The following is a 14,674-nucleotide window of genomic DNA, read 5'->3' as shown; positions in this document are numbered from 1 at the left end:
AGCTCATCAGAGCATTCTCACCCATCATCTCCTTGTGGCCTAGAAGCTGATCAAATCCATGGCCCCTCACATTCATTTTGAATGCCATGTGACTGCATAGCAATCTCACAGTTCCTGCCCTTCCCAAAGGAAACAAGAACCTAAACTTAAGGGTTAGGATAAGGGTTAAAGGTGAGAAGGTTAATGCACAGGAAGACAGGCTTTGGATGATAGTTGTTCATGAATGGCATTAGGGACTGTGGAAAACCTTTCTGGGTGAGAGATTAAGCAGCTGTTTAGTGGGAGGGTTTGGTGTTCTGCTTTGTGTGTCAGGTCTGTGGTTAGGGTATGGGCAAGCTCTTTGGTTGAGGGTTTTGTTTAGGTCTGCAAGAAGACTAGGGTTGAATAGAGCATTTTAATGCTAGTGTTAAGGGCAGGGATGAGGTTGAGCAAGAGAAGAAAGGTAATGGAAAGGGGTGATGGACTAATTTTGGCTTCAAGGGATATTGTGGTCAAAAATTAGAGCAGTGGATTCCTGTCAGGGTGTGGAGTGGCATTTAGATTTAGGTATTAATGTAACAGGTTAAAATAGGGTAAGGGCCTCACATGACTGCTTTAAGTCAGCTTTATGGTGGGATCAACATTACCTGAATATTCTTACCTCTCCAAAATCGTTACCTTCTGCTATCCAAGCTCCTCTTTCCTCCCCCAAATCTCACATCTCTCCTGGCCAGGCTCCTCTTGCCTTCCTTGTAAAGAAGTTTTTCCCAATATCCAACCTGAACCACCTCTGGCACAACATTAGCCTATTCCCCCTTTTCCTATAAAAGGCCATGTGGGAGAATAGACCAATGCCCACCTCTCTACAGGAGGATGAGGAATGGGATCCCTCAGGTGGATCCCATCCAGCCCTACTGACTTGTGTACATCTAAGTGCTGTAGCAGGTCTCCAACCATGTCCTCATGGATTATGAGGGCCATATTGTGCTCCCCATCTCTTCCACCAGATCAGGTGGATGGGTACCCAGAGAACAACTGGTCTTGTTGCTAAAGACTGAGGCAAAGAAGATATTAAGCACCTCAGCCTTTTCTTCATCTCTTGTCACTAAGTTTCCTCCTGTATCCAGTAAAGGATGAATATTGTCCTTAGTCCTCCTTTCTGTGTTTCTGTAATTATAAAAACTTTTTCTGTTATCTTTAACAGCAGTAGTGAGAGTGAGCTCCTGATGAGCTTTGGCCTTTCTAATTTTGTCCCTACACAGCCTCATAACATCCTTATAGTCCTCCTGAGTGGCCTGCCCTCTTTTCCAAAGGTCCTAAACTCTCTTTTTCTTCCTAAGCTGTAGCCACAACTTTCTGTTCAGCCAGGCCAGTCTTCTTCCATGCTGGCTCATCTTTGGGTACATGGGGATGGACAGTCTGCTCCTGAGCCTTGAAGATTTCCTTCTGGAGTAGTGCTCAGCCTTTCTGGACTCCTCTGCCCTTCAGAACTGCCTCCCTAGGCACTCTGCCAAACAGTGTCCTGAACAGCTCGAAGTCTGCTTGTAGAACACCTCATCTGTCTCCTCATCCGGGTTTGGCAGTTGATAAGATATCCCCACCACGATGCCTGCCTTGTTGGCCTTCCCGCTGACCCTAACCCATAGGTACTCAACATTATCATTCCCAGATTCGAGTTCTGAAACATCAAAACACTCCCTAATATAGAGGGCCACACCACCATCCCTTCTGTTCTGTCTGTCTCTTCTGAAGAGCCCATAACCACTCATTGCAGCACTCCAGTCATGGGAGTGGTCCCACCACGTTCCAGTGATGGCAACCAGGTCAAAGCATGCCTTTTATTTTTTTATTTCTTTGCTATTGAGCAAAGGCTACAGTTATATTATATTGTACATGCAATAATAAAATCTCTGTTTATGGCCCAGAGGAATTAGGCACTTCAAATGTCACTCAGATGTCACTCTGCCATCTCCAATATCACCTGGTGTCTGCCTCTGAACAGCTCCCTTTTGGCCTCTTTCTCTATTCAAAGTGCTCAAAGCTGAGACAAGCAGCTTACATGCTGCCTGGTTTGTACCCACCTGAACCGAGGCAAGAGGAATCCCAACTCCTGTGGGATTCTGTGAGGCACAGGGAGGCAGCTAAGCCCCCTTCTAGGGGAATGACAGAAAGGATGACACAAAGCCTTTTCCACATGCCTCCCTCACCTGGCTGTGATCTCCCTGTTTCTCAGCACTGCCTTCTTTGCCTACCTGAAGCCCCCCTCTATGTCCTCCTCCTCCCTTAATCTTTTCCTGGCAGTTCTGTACTCGGTGGTGCCTCCAGCAGTGAACCCCCTCATCTACAGCATGAGGAATCAGGAGCTCAAGGATGTAGTATGGAAAGTGATGACTGGAGGTTTTCCAGAAGGAATAAACTGTCTGTGTTCTTAATGTTAACTGTATACATACCCAGAAATCTTTCTATTTGTTTCTATTTTTTTTTTCTTTTTACTTTGCTTTACAGAATCACAGAATCACAGAATTTCTAAGTTGGAAGAGACCTCAAGATCATCGAGTCCAACCTCTGACCTAACACGAACAGTCCCCACTAAACCATATCCCTAAGCTCTACATCTAAACGTCTTTTGAAGACTTCCAGGGATGGTGACTCCACCACCTCCCTGGGCAGCCTGTTCCAGTGTCTAACAACCCTTTCAGTAAAGAAGTTCTTCCTAACATCTAACCTAAAACTCCCCTGGCACAACTTTAGCCCATTCCCCCTCGTCCTGTCACCAGGCACATGGGAGAACAGGCCAACCCCCACCTCGCTACAGCCTCCTTTAAGGTATCTGTAGAGAGCAATAAGGTCGCCCCTGAGTCTCCTCTTCTCCAGGCTGAACAAGCCCAGCTCCCTCAGCCGCTCCTCGTAGGACTTGTTCTCCAGGCCCCTCACCAGCTTTGTCGCCCTTCTCTGGACCCTCTCAAGCACCTCGATGTCCTTCTTGTAGCAAGGGGCCCAAAACTGAACACAGTACTCAAGGTGCGGCCTCACCAGAGCCGAGTACAGGGGGACGATCACCTCCCTAGCCCTGCTGGTCACACTGTTTCTGATACAAGCCAGGATGCCGTTGGCCTTCTTGGCCACCTGAGCACACTGCTGGCTCATATTCAGCCGACTATCAACCATCCCTCCCAGGTCCTTCTCTGCCTGGCAGCTTTCCAACCACTCATCTCCCAGCCTGTAGCTCTGCTTGGGGTTATTGCACCCCAGGTGCAGGACCCGGCACTTGGCCTTGTTGAACTTCATGCCGTTGACCTCAGCCCATCGGTGCAGCCTATCCAGATCCTCCTGCAGAGCTTTCCTACCCTCGAGCAGATCGACACATGCACATAGCTTGGTGTCATCTGCAAACTTACTGAGGGTGCACTCAATGCCCTCGTCCAGACCATTGATGAAGATATTAAAGAGGACCGGACCCCGCACCGAGCCCTGGGGAATGCCACTAGTGACTGGCCTCCAACTGGACTTGACTCCCTTTACCACGACTCTTTGGGCCCAGCTATCCAGCCAGTTTCTAACCCAACGAAGTGTGTGCCAGTCCAAGTCAAGAGCAGCCAGTTTCTTGAGGAGAATGCTGTGGGAGACGGTGTCAAATGCCTTGCTGAAGTCAAGGTAGACCACATCCACAGCCTTTCCCTCATCCACCCAGCGCGTCACTTTGTCATAGAAGGAGATCAGGTTCGTCAAGCAGGATCTGCCTTTCATAAACCCATGCTGACTGGGACTGATCGCCTGCTTGCCCTGCAAGTGCCACATGATGACTCTCAAGAGGATCTGCTCCATGAGCTTCCCTGGTACTGAGGTCAAACTGACAGGCCTGTAGTTTCCTGGGTCTGCCCTCTGGCCCTTCTTGTAGATGGGCGTCACATTTGCTAGCCGCCAGTCAACTGGGACCTCCCCCGATAGCCAGGACTGCTGATAAATGATGGAAAGTGGCTTGGCCAGCTCCTCTGCCAGTTCTCTCAGTACCCTTGGGTGGATCCCATCCGGCCCCATCAATTTGTGCGCATCCAAGTGCCATAGCAGGTCACCAACCAGTTCTTCGTGGATGGTGAGGGCCACATCCTGCTCCCCATCCCCTTCCAACAGCTCAGGGTACTGGATATCCAGAGAACAACCGGTATTGCCGCTACAGACTGAGGCAAAGAAGGCGTTGAGCACCTCCGCCTTTTCCTCATCTCTCATAGTGTTTCCCACAAAGAAATATCATTGTTCATACCTTCCTACACTGTATGTACCTTTCTCACGTGACTCCAAGTCTTTGTAAAAATTGTGGGTCAGGCTTTCTGTGTATTTTAATAAAAGGAAGGACCATGCATTGACTTACTTGCCTGATACCCTTCCTTGTAGACCTGTGGTGGAGCTTCAGGGGCACGTGGCAGATTGCAGAGGTGGAGGGAAGAAGGGTCCTGCCACAGCAGCACTGCCAGGGTGCAGCATTGCCAGGCTGCACCTGTGATTGTTCCCTGTTCTTGGACAGCACCCACAGAGACAGTGAATTCACCTGCCTCTGTACACAATAGGTGAGAGGGATGATGGCAGGCAGGCGTCTTTCTGGAGGAAAGGGGAAGCTGTCAGGAGAGCCCAAGCGCTTGGCAGGAACAGTGTGTGCCAGGGAGTCAGTAGCACATGGAGCCCATAGAGCACGGGCACATCCCAGGTGGAGCCACCCTGAGGTGCTGAATCTGGGTTTGAACAGGCAAAGGAGAGCTCTGCAACTCCAGGGACACAGCAGGCATAGGGAAAGCTCTCTGCTGAGTTATTTGTTACACCTCTGGTGAAATTTCATGGATTTAATACAGTGAATCACCCCAAAACATATCCTGACATTGGAAGTGGGTCACTTGTGCATCATCTGACATGGGAAGTGGGTCACCCTTGTGGGTCCCTTCCAGCTCGGAGTATTCCATGAGTCTCTGACTCTGAAGAAGGCCGCCTATCTGTGCCAGCTATCCATGGCCAAGGAACCACTTGTGTGGGAGGCAGTCAGTGGCAGTGCCCCACACCAGCTGGCTCTGCCTCCCCAGCCTGACAAACACGGCCCTACAGAGTGCCCCCATGGCCCTGTGCACCACAGCCCCCTTGCTCTACAGAGCAGCACCACCAGCTGGGGGGCTGTGGGCAGCATGGGCAGAGGCTGCAGGAATGGCTGCTCAGGCCATCGTCTGCAAACATACTGAGGGTACACTCAATCCCCTCATCTAGGTCATTAATAAAGGTATTAAACAAGATAGGCCCCAGTACCAACCCCTGGGTGATGCCACTTGTAACGGGACGCCAACTGGACTTAACTCCATTAAGCACAACCCGCTGGGCTTCCATGGCCCTCCAGACAGTTCTTCACCCAAAGGAGACTATACACAGCCAGGAGAGATGACCCAAAGGGATTAAATAGATGCTCCAATAGGTGTTCCAGCCCACCATCCCACTACCAAAAGCACTTCCCAGCCTGCAGCAGAAGAGCCTGTTGGGGAAGAGCTTGAGGGCTGTGGGGACCCACTAGCAGGAGCTGGTGCCAAGTCCTGCCCAAGGGTCCAAGACATCTCCCTGTTCAAGTCTTGCAGCTGAGGTATCTCTGCCCATGGGTGCTGGGCAGGCATCCTTGGCCTCCATGGGGGCCCAAGGCAGCAGAGGGTGGGAAATGCCAGTGAGTGTCTCATGGAACTTCCCAAAGATCCACTTTGTCTGGGAACTGCCTGTGGCTGGCAGGACAGAAATGTTTCTGTCAGTAGGAATAGTGTCCAGGGACCAGGGGCTCTGTCAACACCACAGCAAGACCACGATCCTGCTGGCTCTAAGATGTGCCCCTTCCCAACTGCTGGATTTTTGAGCTCTTCTCCCCTCCATCAGCCTAAGGGAGAGACCATGACACCTGGGCAGGGAAGCACTGGACCTGGGGCAAAGACCCCAGAGGGTTTTAATATGAGGAAATACCAACACACAGCATAAAAACAGGGGAATACCAAGAGGGGAAATACCCATGTGCGTCTGCTGACTGCTGGAAAAGGGACACCATTCCCTAGCACTCACGGCTCTCCCAGTGGCACTGAGCTCTCCTCCCTCCCAGCTGCACCCAGCTGCTCAGCAGGGCTGGGCTCTGCTGGCCTGGGGCTCTGGAACTCTTGTGCATGGGACTCTGGTGTCACATCCTGGGTGTCCTCATGGGGATATGCCAGAGACACCTCTTCCACATCGTCATAGCCTGTGGTCCCCAGGAAAGGTGACGAGGTGTGTCCCTCAGCTCCAGGGACCCCAGCACTTCTCCAGGAGTGCAGGCTTCCCCCTGTAAGCATCAAGGCAGGCTGCTGTGGTTGGGCCTGTGGGGTGCCCCTTCGGGCTGTATATCACCTTTCTCATTCTCACCAGCCTGAGACACTCGGCCCATTCTCCCAGACCCCACAAAATACCCCAGGACAGGTTCTCCATGTGGAGCTGGTCAGGCTTTCAATATGGCATGGATTCTCCTAGGCCCGGGGCTGGCACCTAGGAAGTGGCAGTGCTGCATTGCCCTCTCACCTGTGGCTGCATGCCTCAGCCCATCTCCTCCCTCTGGTGTCCTGGGCAATTCCCAGTCCCTCTGCCCAGGGACAGGATCATCCCCAGGGTCAGAAACCTCCCCAGCATCATCATAGCCATCTGCTGGGTAACCTCCGGGCAGGACAGGGACATCTGAAAGGAGAGGGAAGGTGGTGGCAATGAGAAGAGATGTTCTGCAGAGCAGAGGATGGGAGGGTGTGTGGGGACACAGGGCTGACATGCTGCTGGTGTCAGGGTCACAGCAGAGCATTCATGCTTCCAGCTCTGATGATAACACTCGGTGGCACTGCTGTCTGTCTGGTCTGTCTGCAGAGAGGAGACATGGAGGCCTTCCACCGCCCTCCCACCTCTTATCCCTGGGTGTGGCCCCAGACCATCCTCCTCCTCATGTGCCTGGGGTAGGGCTGCAGCTGGGTCAGGGACCCCTCTGAAAATGAGGCTGCAGAGAGCTGCAGTGGGTGCTGTGGGATGAGCCCTGCTGCCCTGACTGGTGGTCAGCACTGCTGGGGATGGGCACCCACAGAGCTGGGGGTGCATGGGGAGGAGACCAGTTCCCTTGGGACAAGGCACTTCCCAGAGAGGTTCCCAGAGTTGCCCTGGGACAGCCCTTTGCTTAACCCTTGGCTCTCAATAAGGTGCAGGGAGAAGCAGAGAGGGGCTGTCCCCTCTGGGATGGGCAGAGCTGGTGTGGAGGAAGCTCCTCTGTGGGGCCCAACACCTGGATGCTCTTCCACAGACCCCATGGTCCAACCATTTCAGGGACCATGGGCAGGAGCTGCAGGACACAGCCCTGGTCTGAGACAGGGAGAATGGACACAGCAGATGTGCCCCCGCAGGTTATCTGCACCCACCTGAGAGACTGAACCTCGCCTGCTTCTCCCACGCCAGGCTGTAAGCGATCTCCTCGTACACGGCCTCAGGGAAGGGCTCCCCAGCTCTCCCGGAGCCTGAGGACAGAGGCAGGGCTGGTCTGGGAATGGGCAGAGAGGGACAGGACCCCACTGGGCTCCCCCAGACCCATTATCGGGGCCAGCACAGGGCTGTCCCCACAGCACAGCCCCTCTGTGTTGTGTTGGCACTGCAACCACATCCCCAGGGAGGGCAGCATTCCCATGGAGATGGTCTGGGGCAGAGTCAGTCTCGCATTTGGAGACAGCCCTTGTGCCCCTTTGGCCTCCAGGTCATGTCCCAGTGCAGACCCTGCACCAGTTCCCTCATTTCCCCTCCCCATGGAGCTGCTCCATCTATGCCCCACACAGCAATAGCACAGCCCGTGCCCTGCTGGGAGGTGGCTGACACCATGGTGATGGACTCCGCTGCCCCATGCTCCTCCTGCCAGAGCTGCCCAGATCACTGCCAGCAGTGCATCCTCCCCTTCTCACCCAGCCCAGATCTCACATTTCTCTTCTCACCCCAGAACTGATGCCTCAGGGTCTGGGCTCTCTCCACCCCTTGATGTTGGTGCCCCATGGTCTGTCAGTCAGTGGGGCAGCACATGGGGCAGGAGGCAGCACACGGCTCTGTTTCTGTGCCCCAGGACACCAACATCCCCAGCACCCCCAGCCCTGCCAGGAGGCATCTCCCCCCGAGGACCACTGGGGAAGGACCCACCTCTGCGCCGAGCCCTGGCGCTTCGCACCTGCCCAGCCAGGAGGGCCAGGAGCAGGCAGAGGAGGGCCCCCAGGATGATGCAGATGACGACAGACACTGAGAGTCCCTCTCTGGTGGTGGTCGGACGGCCCAGTGGGGGATCTGCATGGGCAGGAACATGGCAAGGGCAGCATCAGACAAGGGAGAGGTTGGGGGTGGGACAAGTTAGCGCTGACCACAAAAGGCAGCAGGGGCTGGGAGGGACAGAGCTGGGTGATGGGGCAGCTCCCACCCTGCTGGGTACATCGCAGACTTCTCCCAGCTCCCTTGATTTCCTGGGAGTCTCACAGCCCAGCAAGGAGCCCTTTCTCCTGGCTGTGTGTCACAGCGTGGACATGGACAGACCCAGCCCTGCGGAAGGACAGCTTACCTGCTTGTGGGGGGGATGTTGCTGTCCTGGGTGCATCTGCAGGGGAGCAGAAGGAGAGCTGGGCTGAGAGGCTGGGGCTGTGGCACCAGGCAGCCTCCCTGGCAAATGACCCCAAAATTTGCCACCTGAATTGTCCCTCCTTTGGGGCTGGTCAGGGTGGAAGGGACAGGGCCCAGCACCACTGCTCTGGGCTGCTCACAGGACAGTGCAGGCAGCCCAGGGGATGTGCTGGCACATCCAGCCCCACAGAGGCTGTTCCCCACCCACCACCAGCCCCCCACTCTGCAGGGACAACCTTGACTGTGCAAGTATCCAGTCGGGCAGACACCCAAGCCAGCTCCTTGCCAAGCCCACAGCCATGTCTCCCAGCCCCACTGCTCACCTGAGCAATGCACAGCCGCATCTGCCTTATGCTGGCAGGCAGCGCTGTCCCCTGGCTGGGCCCAGCAGTCCTGCAGAGACAGCTCCGTCCCCCTGCACTCCATCAGCCACATGGGGCCCGTCCCCTCTCCAGCAGCAGCCTGGCCCAGGGCATAGACTGCGGGGCCACAGCCCAGCTGCCTGCACGCCACCTCGGCGTCCCGCATGTCCCAGGCATTGTCACACAGCGTCCCCCAGGTGCCACGGTGCCAGATCTCCACTCTGCCCGAGCAGCCGTCCTTGCCTCCCACAGCGCGGATCTTCTCCCTGTCTGGGGAGGCAGCGATGTCCCATGGCACCAGGAGAGCTGGGACAGCCCTGCCAGGTGAGGGGGGCATGTGCAGGGGCAGCTCCCTACCTGTGCAGCTGGTGGAGTTGGGGCATGCAGCCACCTGCGGCCTTTCTGTCCATGTCCCAAAGGAAAGAGAAGTTGGGCTGAAAAGGGTTGTTCTGGGGGTTGTGCAGAAGAGAGCAGAGCTGAACTCTGCTCACACGTCCCCATGCTGCCTGGGTCGGGGCAGCAGCAGAACCCTGTTCACTCAGGGGACACACACGGCACTGCAGGGGGGACCCAAGTGCTCGGCCCTACAGGGTCCCTGATTCACAGAGCAGCAGGAGGCTGTCCCAGGAGGGGGGACTCCTGAAAGCCCTGCATGGTCTCCTCTCAGACCTTGCCTGGAGTTGCCTCTGCATCCCCCAGGGAGCTGCTGGCAGCCCGGCTGTTGACTGCTGCTGGTGGACATGGGTGGCTCCAAGAGCTGAAGTCACCTTTGTGTACCAGTAGCAACAGGGTCTAATGCAGGAAGTCAAAGCCCCTCTGGGTTCCTTCTCTGCATTTCACCATGTCCAATGGGGAACAGGACCTGGTGCCTTGATGGCTCAGATTTACCATTGCAGGTGATGTGTGTCTCTTCTCGGCTGTCAGTACACGACTGCGGATTCCAGGGACGAGAGGGACACTGCCAGAAGGAGCTGTTGCTCTTCCCACACTCCACGTGATCCAGCCATGTGGTGCCAGACAGCTTGGCATAGTTAGAATCTGTTTCCAGATCTCCTTCATTCCCGCAGCTCAGCTCCTTGCACACCAGTGACACCGTCTCGGTGGTCATGGAGTTGGAGCAAACGCTGCCCCACGTCCCGTTGTAGAAAACCTGCAGGCGCCCGGAGCAGCCGTCACTGTTCTCCAGCCTCAGGGCCATGAACTCTGGAAGGAGGAAAGGCCCCAGGGACATCCTTGGATGGCAGCCACTGATGGCCTTGGCCCTACCTGGCTCTACCCTTGCCCCAGCCTCACTCTCCCCAGCTCCCAGCCCCAATCCCAGCACAGACCTGAACAGATGACTCCCGCGTCCTCCTTGTGCCCGCAGTCGTGCTGCCCCCAGGCCTCGGCAGGGCAGTCCCAGAGAGCAGCTTCGGCCCTGGAGCAGTTGACGCCATCCAGCCAGATCTGCCCGGAGCCCTCCCCAAACCGAGCAGAGCCGGCTGCCTCCAGGGCCCCTCCGCAGCCCAGCTGGTGGCAAACGATGGCGGCGTCGGCCAGGTCCCAGGCATCGTCGCAGACAGTGCCCCAGCGCCCCTGGTAGTAGATCTCCACTCTCCCGGCACAGCGCCCGGCCCCGTCCACCAGCCGCACCCGCCGGCTCCCTGCAGCAGGGAGAACCCCGGCTGTCAGGGGCTGGCTGCACTCCCAGACCCACACCTGGGGGACGTGCAGCACCACTCACCCTGGCACACGACCCCCACGTCCTCCATGATCCCTGCTGCCGGTGTGCTCTTGGGCAGGGAGGTGTTGCAGAGGCTCAGGTCAGCCTCGTGCCCTGCACACCGCACCCCACGCAGCCCCACAGGTCCTCGTCCTCGCTCGGCCGTCACGGGGGTGTAGGCTGCCTCTGCCTCTCCGCACTGCAGCTGCCGGCACACCACGCTGGCCTCCTGCATGTCCCACTGCTCATCCAGGACTCTGCCCCACGTCCCGTGCTGGAAGACCTCCACGCGCCCGTCGCACCGGCTCCCTCCGCCCACCAACCGTACAGACATGTGGTCAGCGGGGCCTGGTGAGAGGAAAAATTCAGCCAGGCACTGCCATGGGGTGCAAAGCTGTGGGTGACCGTGTCACACACCAGGGGCAAATGGACTTTGCAGCACTGCCCAGCACGCACCTGAGCAAATGACAGCAGCAGCATTCTCCTGGGAGCATGGAGAGGCCCCCAGGGCAGTCACCGGGCACTGCCCCAGGTGGGCTTCAGTCCCGTCACAGTGGAACGAGTCTCTCCAGACAGGGCTGGTTCCTCTCCCAAAATGCCCTCCTCCAGGAATGGACTCAGCAAAGCCACAGCTGAGGTGCCGACACAGAACGTGGGCGTCCGAGAGGTCCCAGCGGGAGGCACAGAGGGTCCCCCAGCTCCCCAGCACCTCCACCTCCACCCTGCCCTCACACGCTGTGCTGCCGTTCACCAGCCTGAACCCTGTGTACTCAAGGACAAAGGAGGGTGAGAGAGGCCACATTTGTGCTCTTGTTCCAACAGGAGCTGCAGGAGAGGCCAAAGGGACAGCGTTCTTCTCTCCACCCCACCCAGCACTTTCTCCTCTCCATCCAGCACAGACCAGTGCCCACACTGCTCTCCCGCTCCAACCACAGCCCCTCTGGGCACCATCCCACCCCAAGTCCTTACGTGTGCAGGTGACATGAGTGCCATTGCGGTCGGTGCAGGCCTTGTCCTTGGGGGCCTCCGTGGGGCAGAAGGAGAGGACGGATTCATTCCCCACACACTGCAGCTCTCTGTCCCAGACAGGACCGGCCCCTTCTCCCAGCTGAGCTGCCCCATGGACAGACAGGACTGTGCCACACTGCAGCTCCCTGCACACCACCTCGGCAGCTTTGGCACCAAAGTGGGAGTGACAGACAGCTTTCCACTGGTCCCTGTCGTAGACCTCCAGACGTCCTGAGCAGGGGCTGTCCCCTCCGACCAGCCGGACAAATCCTGGAGCAACCAAGGAGACCTCTGAGTTCCCAGAGCCCTCTGGCACTTCCATGCCTACCTCCCACCGCATCCCTGAGGTGGCCACATAGCCAGCCCAGCAGCTCTCAGTGGGTGCTGGTGGCACAAAGAGGTCAGGGCCCCCCTGCTGCTCCTCAGAATCCAGCCCAGCACCCATGAGCTGCCCTCTCTCCCAGCCCCCAGCTGCAGACACCGCTCAAACTGCTGCTGCCCGGAGTCCCTGGGCTGCCCGGCCCCAGACCCACCACTGCAGCACCCGCAGCACATGGGCCAGGGGAAACAGGCCCAGGAACTCAGGGCTACTTCAGCTTGCTCTGCCCCACAAGGCTCAGGCCAGTTAGAAGAAATCCTTGGATCTGCCAAAAAGCCCCCCTGTTCCCAGGGAATGCTGGGGCTCTTGGGGAGCTCCTGTAAGATGGGGCACATCGGGGGATCCTCCGCAAAGGGGAGTCCTCCGGTCGGGACAGTGTGGTGCTGGGCATGCACGTCCCCAGCCACCTACCATGCATGGGTCAGGAAAGCAGGCAGAGAGCAGCCCTGGTTTGACACAAGCTCCTGGTGTGAGGGCAGGCAGAGAGGAGAGCCAGGAGGTGTTGGCACAGCCCCTGGGGCACAGGGCAGGCAGGAGAGGCTGAGCAGTGGGTCAGCACAGCCTGGAGGGGCCATGTCTCTGGGGGCTGGCTTTCATGGGGTGACCCCGGGACAGGAACAAGGTGCCACTTGCCACCATGTTCCTCTGCCCAAGCCCAGTGCTCCTGCCTTCTGAGCAGCCCCTCTGCTTTGGCTGAGGTTCTCTTGTCTGCTGGGGGTACAACCCAAAAGTCCTGGGCCATTGCACACCCTTCCCTGAGGCTGCTGGTGGCTGGGGGAGCTGCTCTAGATTCCCCTGGCATAGGGACCAGCCTGCCAGACAGGGCCTGGGTGAATGGAGGAGAAAGATGGGAGCCAGGCAGCACAGTGGGAAGGGTGGGGGCTTTCCTCTCCCAGCCCCAGGCACCTCCCCAGGCTTGGCTGCTCCAGCTTCAGGGCCAGGCTCAGTGTGCTCCCGCTGGGCTTTCCCAAGGGACAAGGGACACTCTCAGCTCAGACCAGCTCAGAGTGCAACTTGATACACACAGCCATGTTCTGGTGTCCAGTTGTTTTCTGAGGTCACAGCCAGGTCCTTTAGAAGTGTCCTCGTCCCAGAAGTAGGGAACAAGTTCAGTCCTTACCTGAGCATGTCACTCCAGCATCCTCACTGTGATAGCAGTTTGTTTGGCCCCACCCTGCGTGCATGCAGTCAGACAGGGCAGACTCCTTGCCATTACAGTGAACATCATCCATCCAAATGGGCCCAGATCCTGGTCCAAAGTGTGCCTTCCGAGGAGCTTCGAGAGCAACCCCACAGCCCAGCTGCCTACAAACCACTGCAGCATCAGACTTGTCCCAGTAGTCACTGCACACGGTCCCCCACTGGCCCTGATGTTTCACCTCCACTCTCCCAGCACAGCGACTGCCACCATCCGCCAGCCTCACCTCCGCAGCCCCTTCAAACACCAACACAGGAAGGGTCAGGAGAGTTTTGAGCCCCACATTGCGTGTCCGTGAGGACCCCCTCCCCAGGCAGACTCCCAGTTCCCAGGGTGGGATCCCTGTCCCCATAGGCTGTCTCAGGGGCAGTGGGGGGTTCCTCCTCTCCCCATGGGCTACACTGGGCTGGGGGTACCCAGCTCTAGCCCTCCTGGGCCATTTGCTGCCCCACAGCCCTCACCACCTCTTCCCACCCCAGTGGACCACTGCCCCCACTCATGCCCACCCACACACAGCCCCCAGCCCTGTACGGGGCTCCCACTCTTCCCCTTCCCATTGTCCCCCAAACAGACCCATGCCCCTTGAGCAGCTTCCATTGCCCATTGTCTGCCACAGGCACCTCCCAAACCCACTGTCTGGGTTGACCACAAGGATACCAACAGCCCACGTCCCTTCCCCATCCCTGCTGTCAGACTGGCCCCTGTGCTTGACCAGGGCCCCCAGGAAGAACACCTCTCGGTGCAGATGCCTCAGTCCCCTTCTGTTAATGGGACACAACCTGCCCTCCTGGAGTCAGTGCTTCCCCAGATCCCAGGGGCAGGGAACAGCACACAACCCCTCTGGGGCACCCCAGACATTGGCTGTGCCCTGGAGATCACTGAGGGCCACTCTCACTGTCTGGGACTCCTCTAGATCCAGAGGCACAGTGCTGGGGAACAAGGGGTCCCAGAAAGATACCCAAGGACAAGGTGTCTAGAAATGAAGTCAGGCTTGTGCTGCCAAAAACATGGGAGATATGAAAATGGATTACCCCCTCCCACCCAGACAGGCACCGATTAAAGAACAGAGCTGAGAGACTGAGCACCTTCTCCCTCTCATTTCAGTGGTGCCTGAAAACAAGCCCACTCCCAGAGAGATCCCAATGGCCCCACTGCTGCCCACAGTCCCAAGGCTGTGGAACAGAGAAGCTGGCACTTACCTCTGCAAGGCTGCACCCAGAGGAACAGCCACAGCACCCAAAGGGACAGGAGTCCCTCTGCCCCCATCCTGAGGCTCCTGCCCTGACAGCACGGCCCTGCTGCTGGAGCTCCTGGGGTCCCAAGGGGCAATGGAGATGATGGGAGGGCAATATATCTGTGCAGATGCTGTCCCAGCTGCAGGAGGAGCC

At 57.4% G+C, this 14,674-nt stretch overlaps 1 protein-coding gene across 1 annotated transcript; it reads right to left on the bottom strand.

The window, feature by feature from the left end:
• Window positions 1-1,463: 1,463 nt before the first annotated feature.
• LOC140000430 (antigen WC1.1-like) lies at window positions 1,464-11,035 on the bottom strand. Its single transcript, XM_072030313.1, has 9 exons — window positions 10,723-11,035; window positions 10,328-10,642; window positions 9,869-10,202; window positions 9,357-9,433; window positions 8,961-9,269; window positions 8,170-8,310; window positions 7,410-7,505; window positions 6,538-6,690; window positions 1,464-1,657 (listed from the first exon to the last, which is right to left on the bottom strand). The coding sequence occupies exons 1-9, from the start codon at window positions 11,033-11,035 to the stop codon at window positions 1,464-1,466; spliced, it is 1,932 nt and encodes a 643-aa protein (XP_071886414.1).
• Between the last annotated feature and the right edge of the window lie 3,639 nt (window positions 11,036-14,674).

This window comes from Anas platyrhynchos, chromosome 32 (genome assembly GCF_047663525.1).
Source record: "Anas platyrhynchos isolate ZD024472 breed Pekin duck chromosome 32, IASCAAS_PekinDuck_T2T, whole genome shotgun sequence".
Taxonomy (NCBI): Eukaryota; Metazoa; Chordata; class Aves; order Anseriformes; family Anatidae; genus Anas; species Anas platyrhynchos.
This window is presented reverse-complemented; position numbering and strand designations above follow the sequence as displayed.

Excerpts from the sequence above, each read along its gene's own strand:
- LOC140000430 (XM_072030313.1), bottom strand. The coding sequence starts at position 11,035 with ATGTCTGTACGGTTGGTGGGCGGAGGGAGCCGGTGCGACGGGCGCGTG. Across the intron at positions 8,311-8,960 it reads TGCGGCTGTGCATTGCTCAG|ATCCCCCACTGGGCCGTCCG; the intron begins GTGAGCAGTGGG and ends CTGCCCATGCAG. Across the intron at positions 1,658-6,537 it reads GCTGAGGCATGCAGCCACAG|AACTCGAATCTGGGAATGAT; the intron begins GTGAGAGGGCAA and ends TTGATGTTTCAG.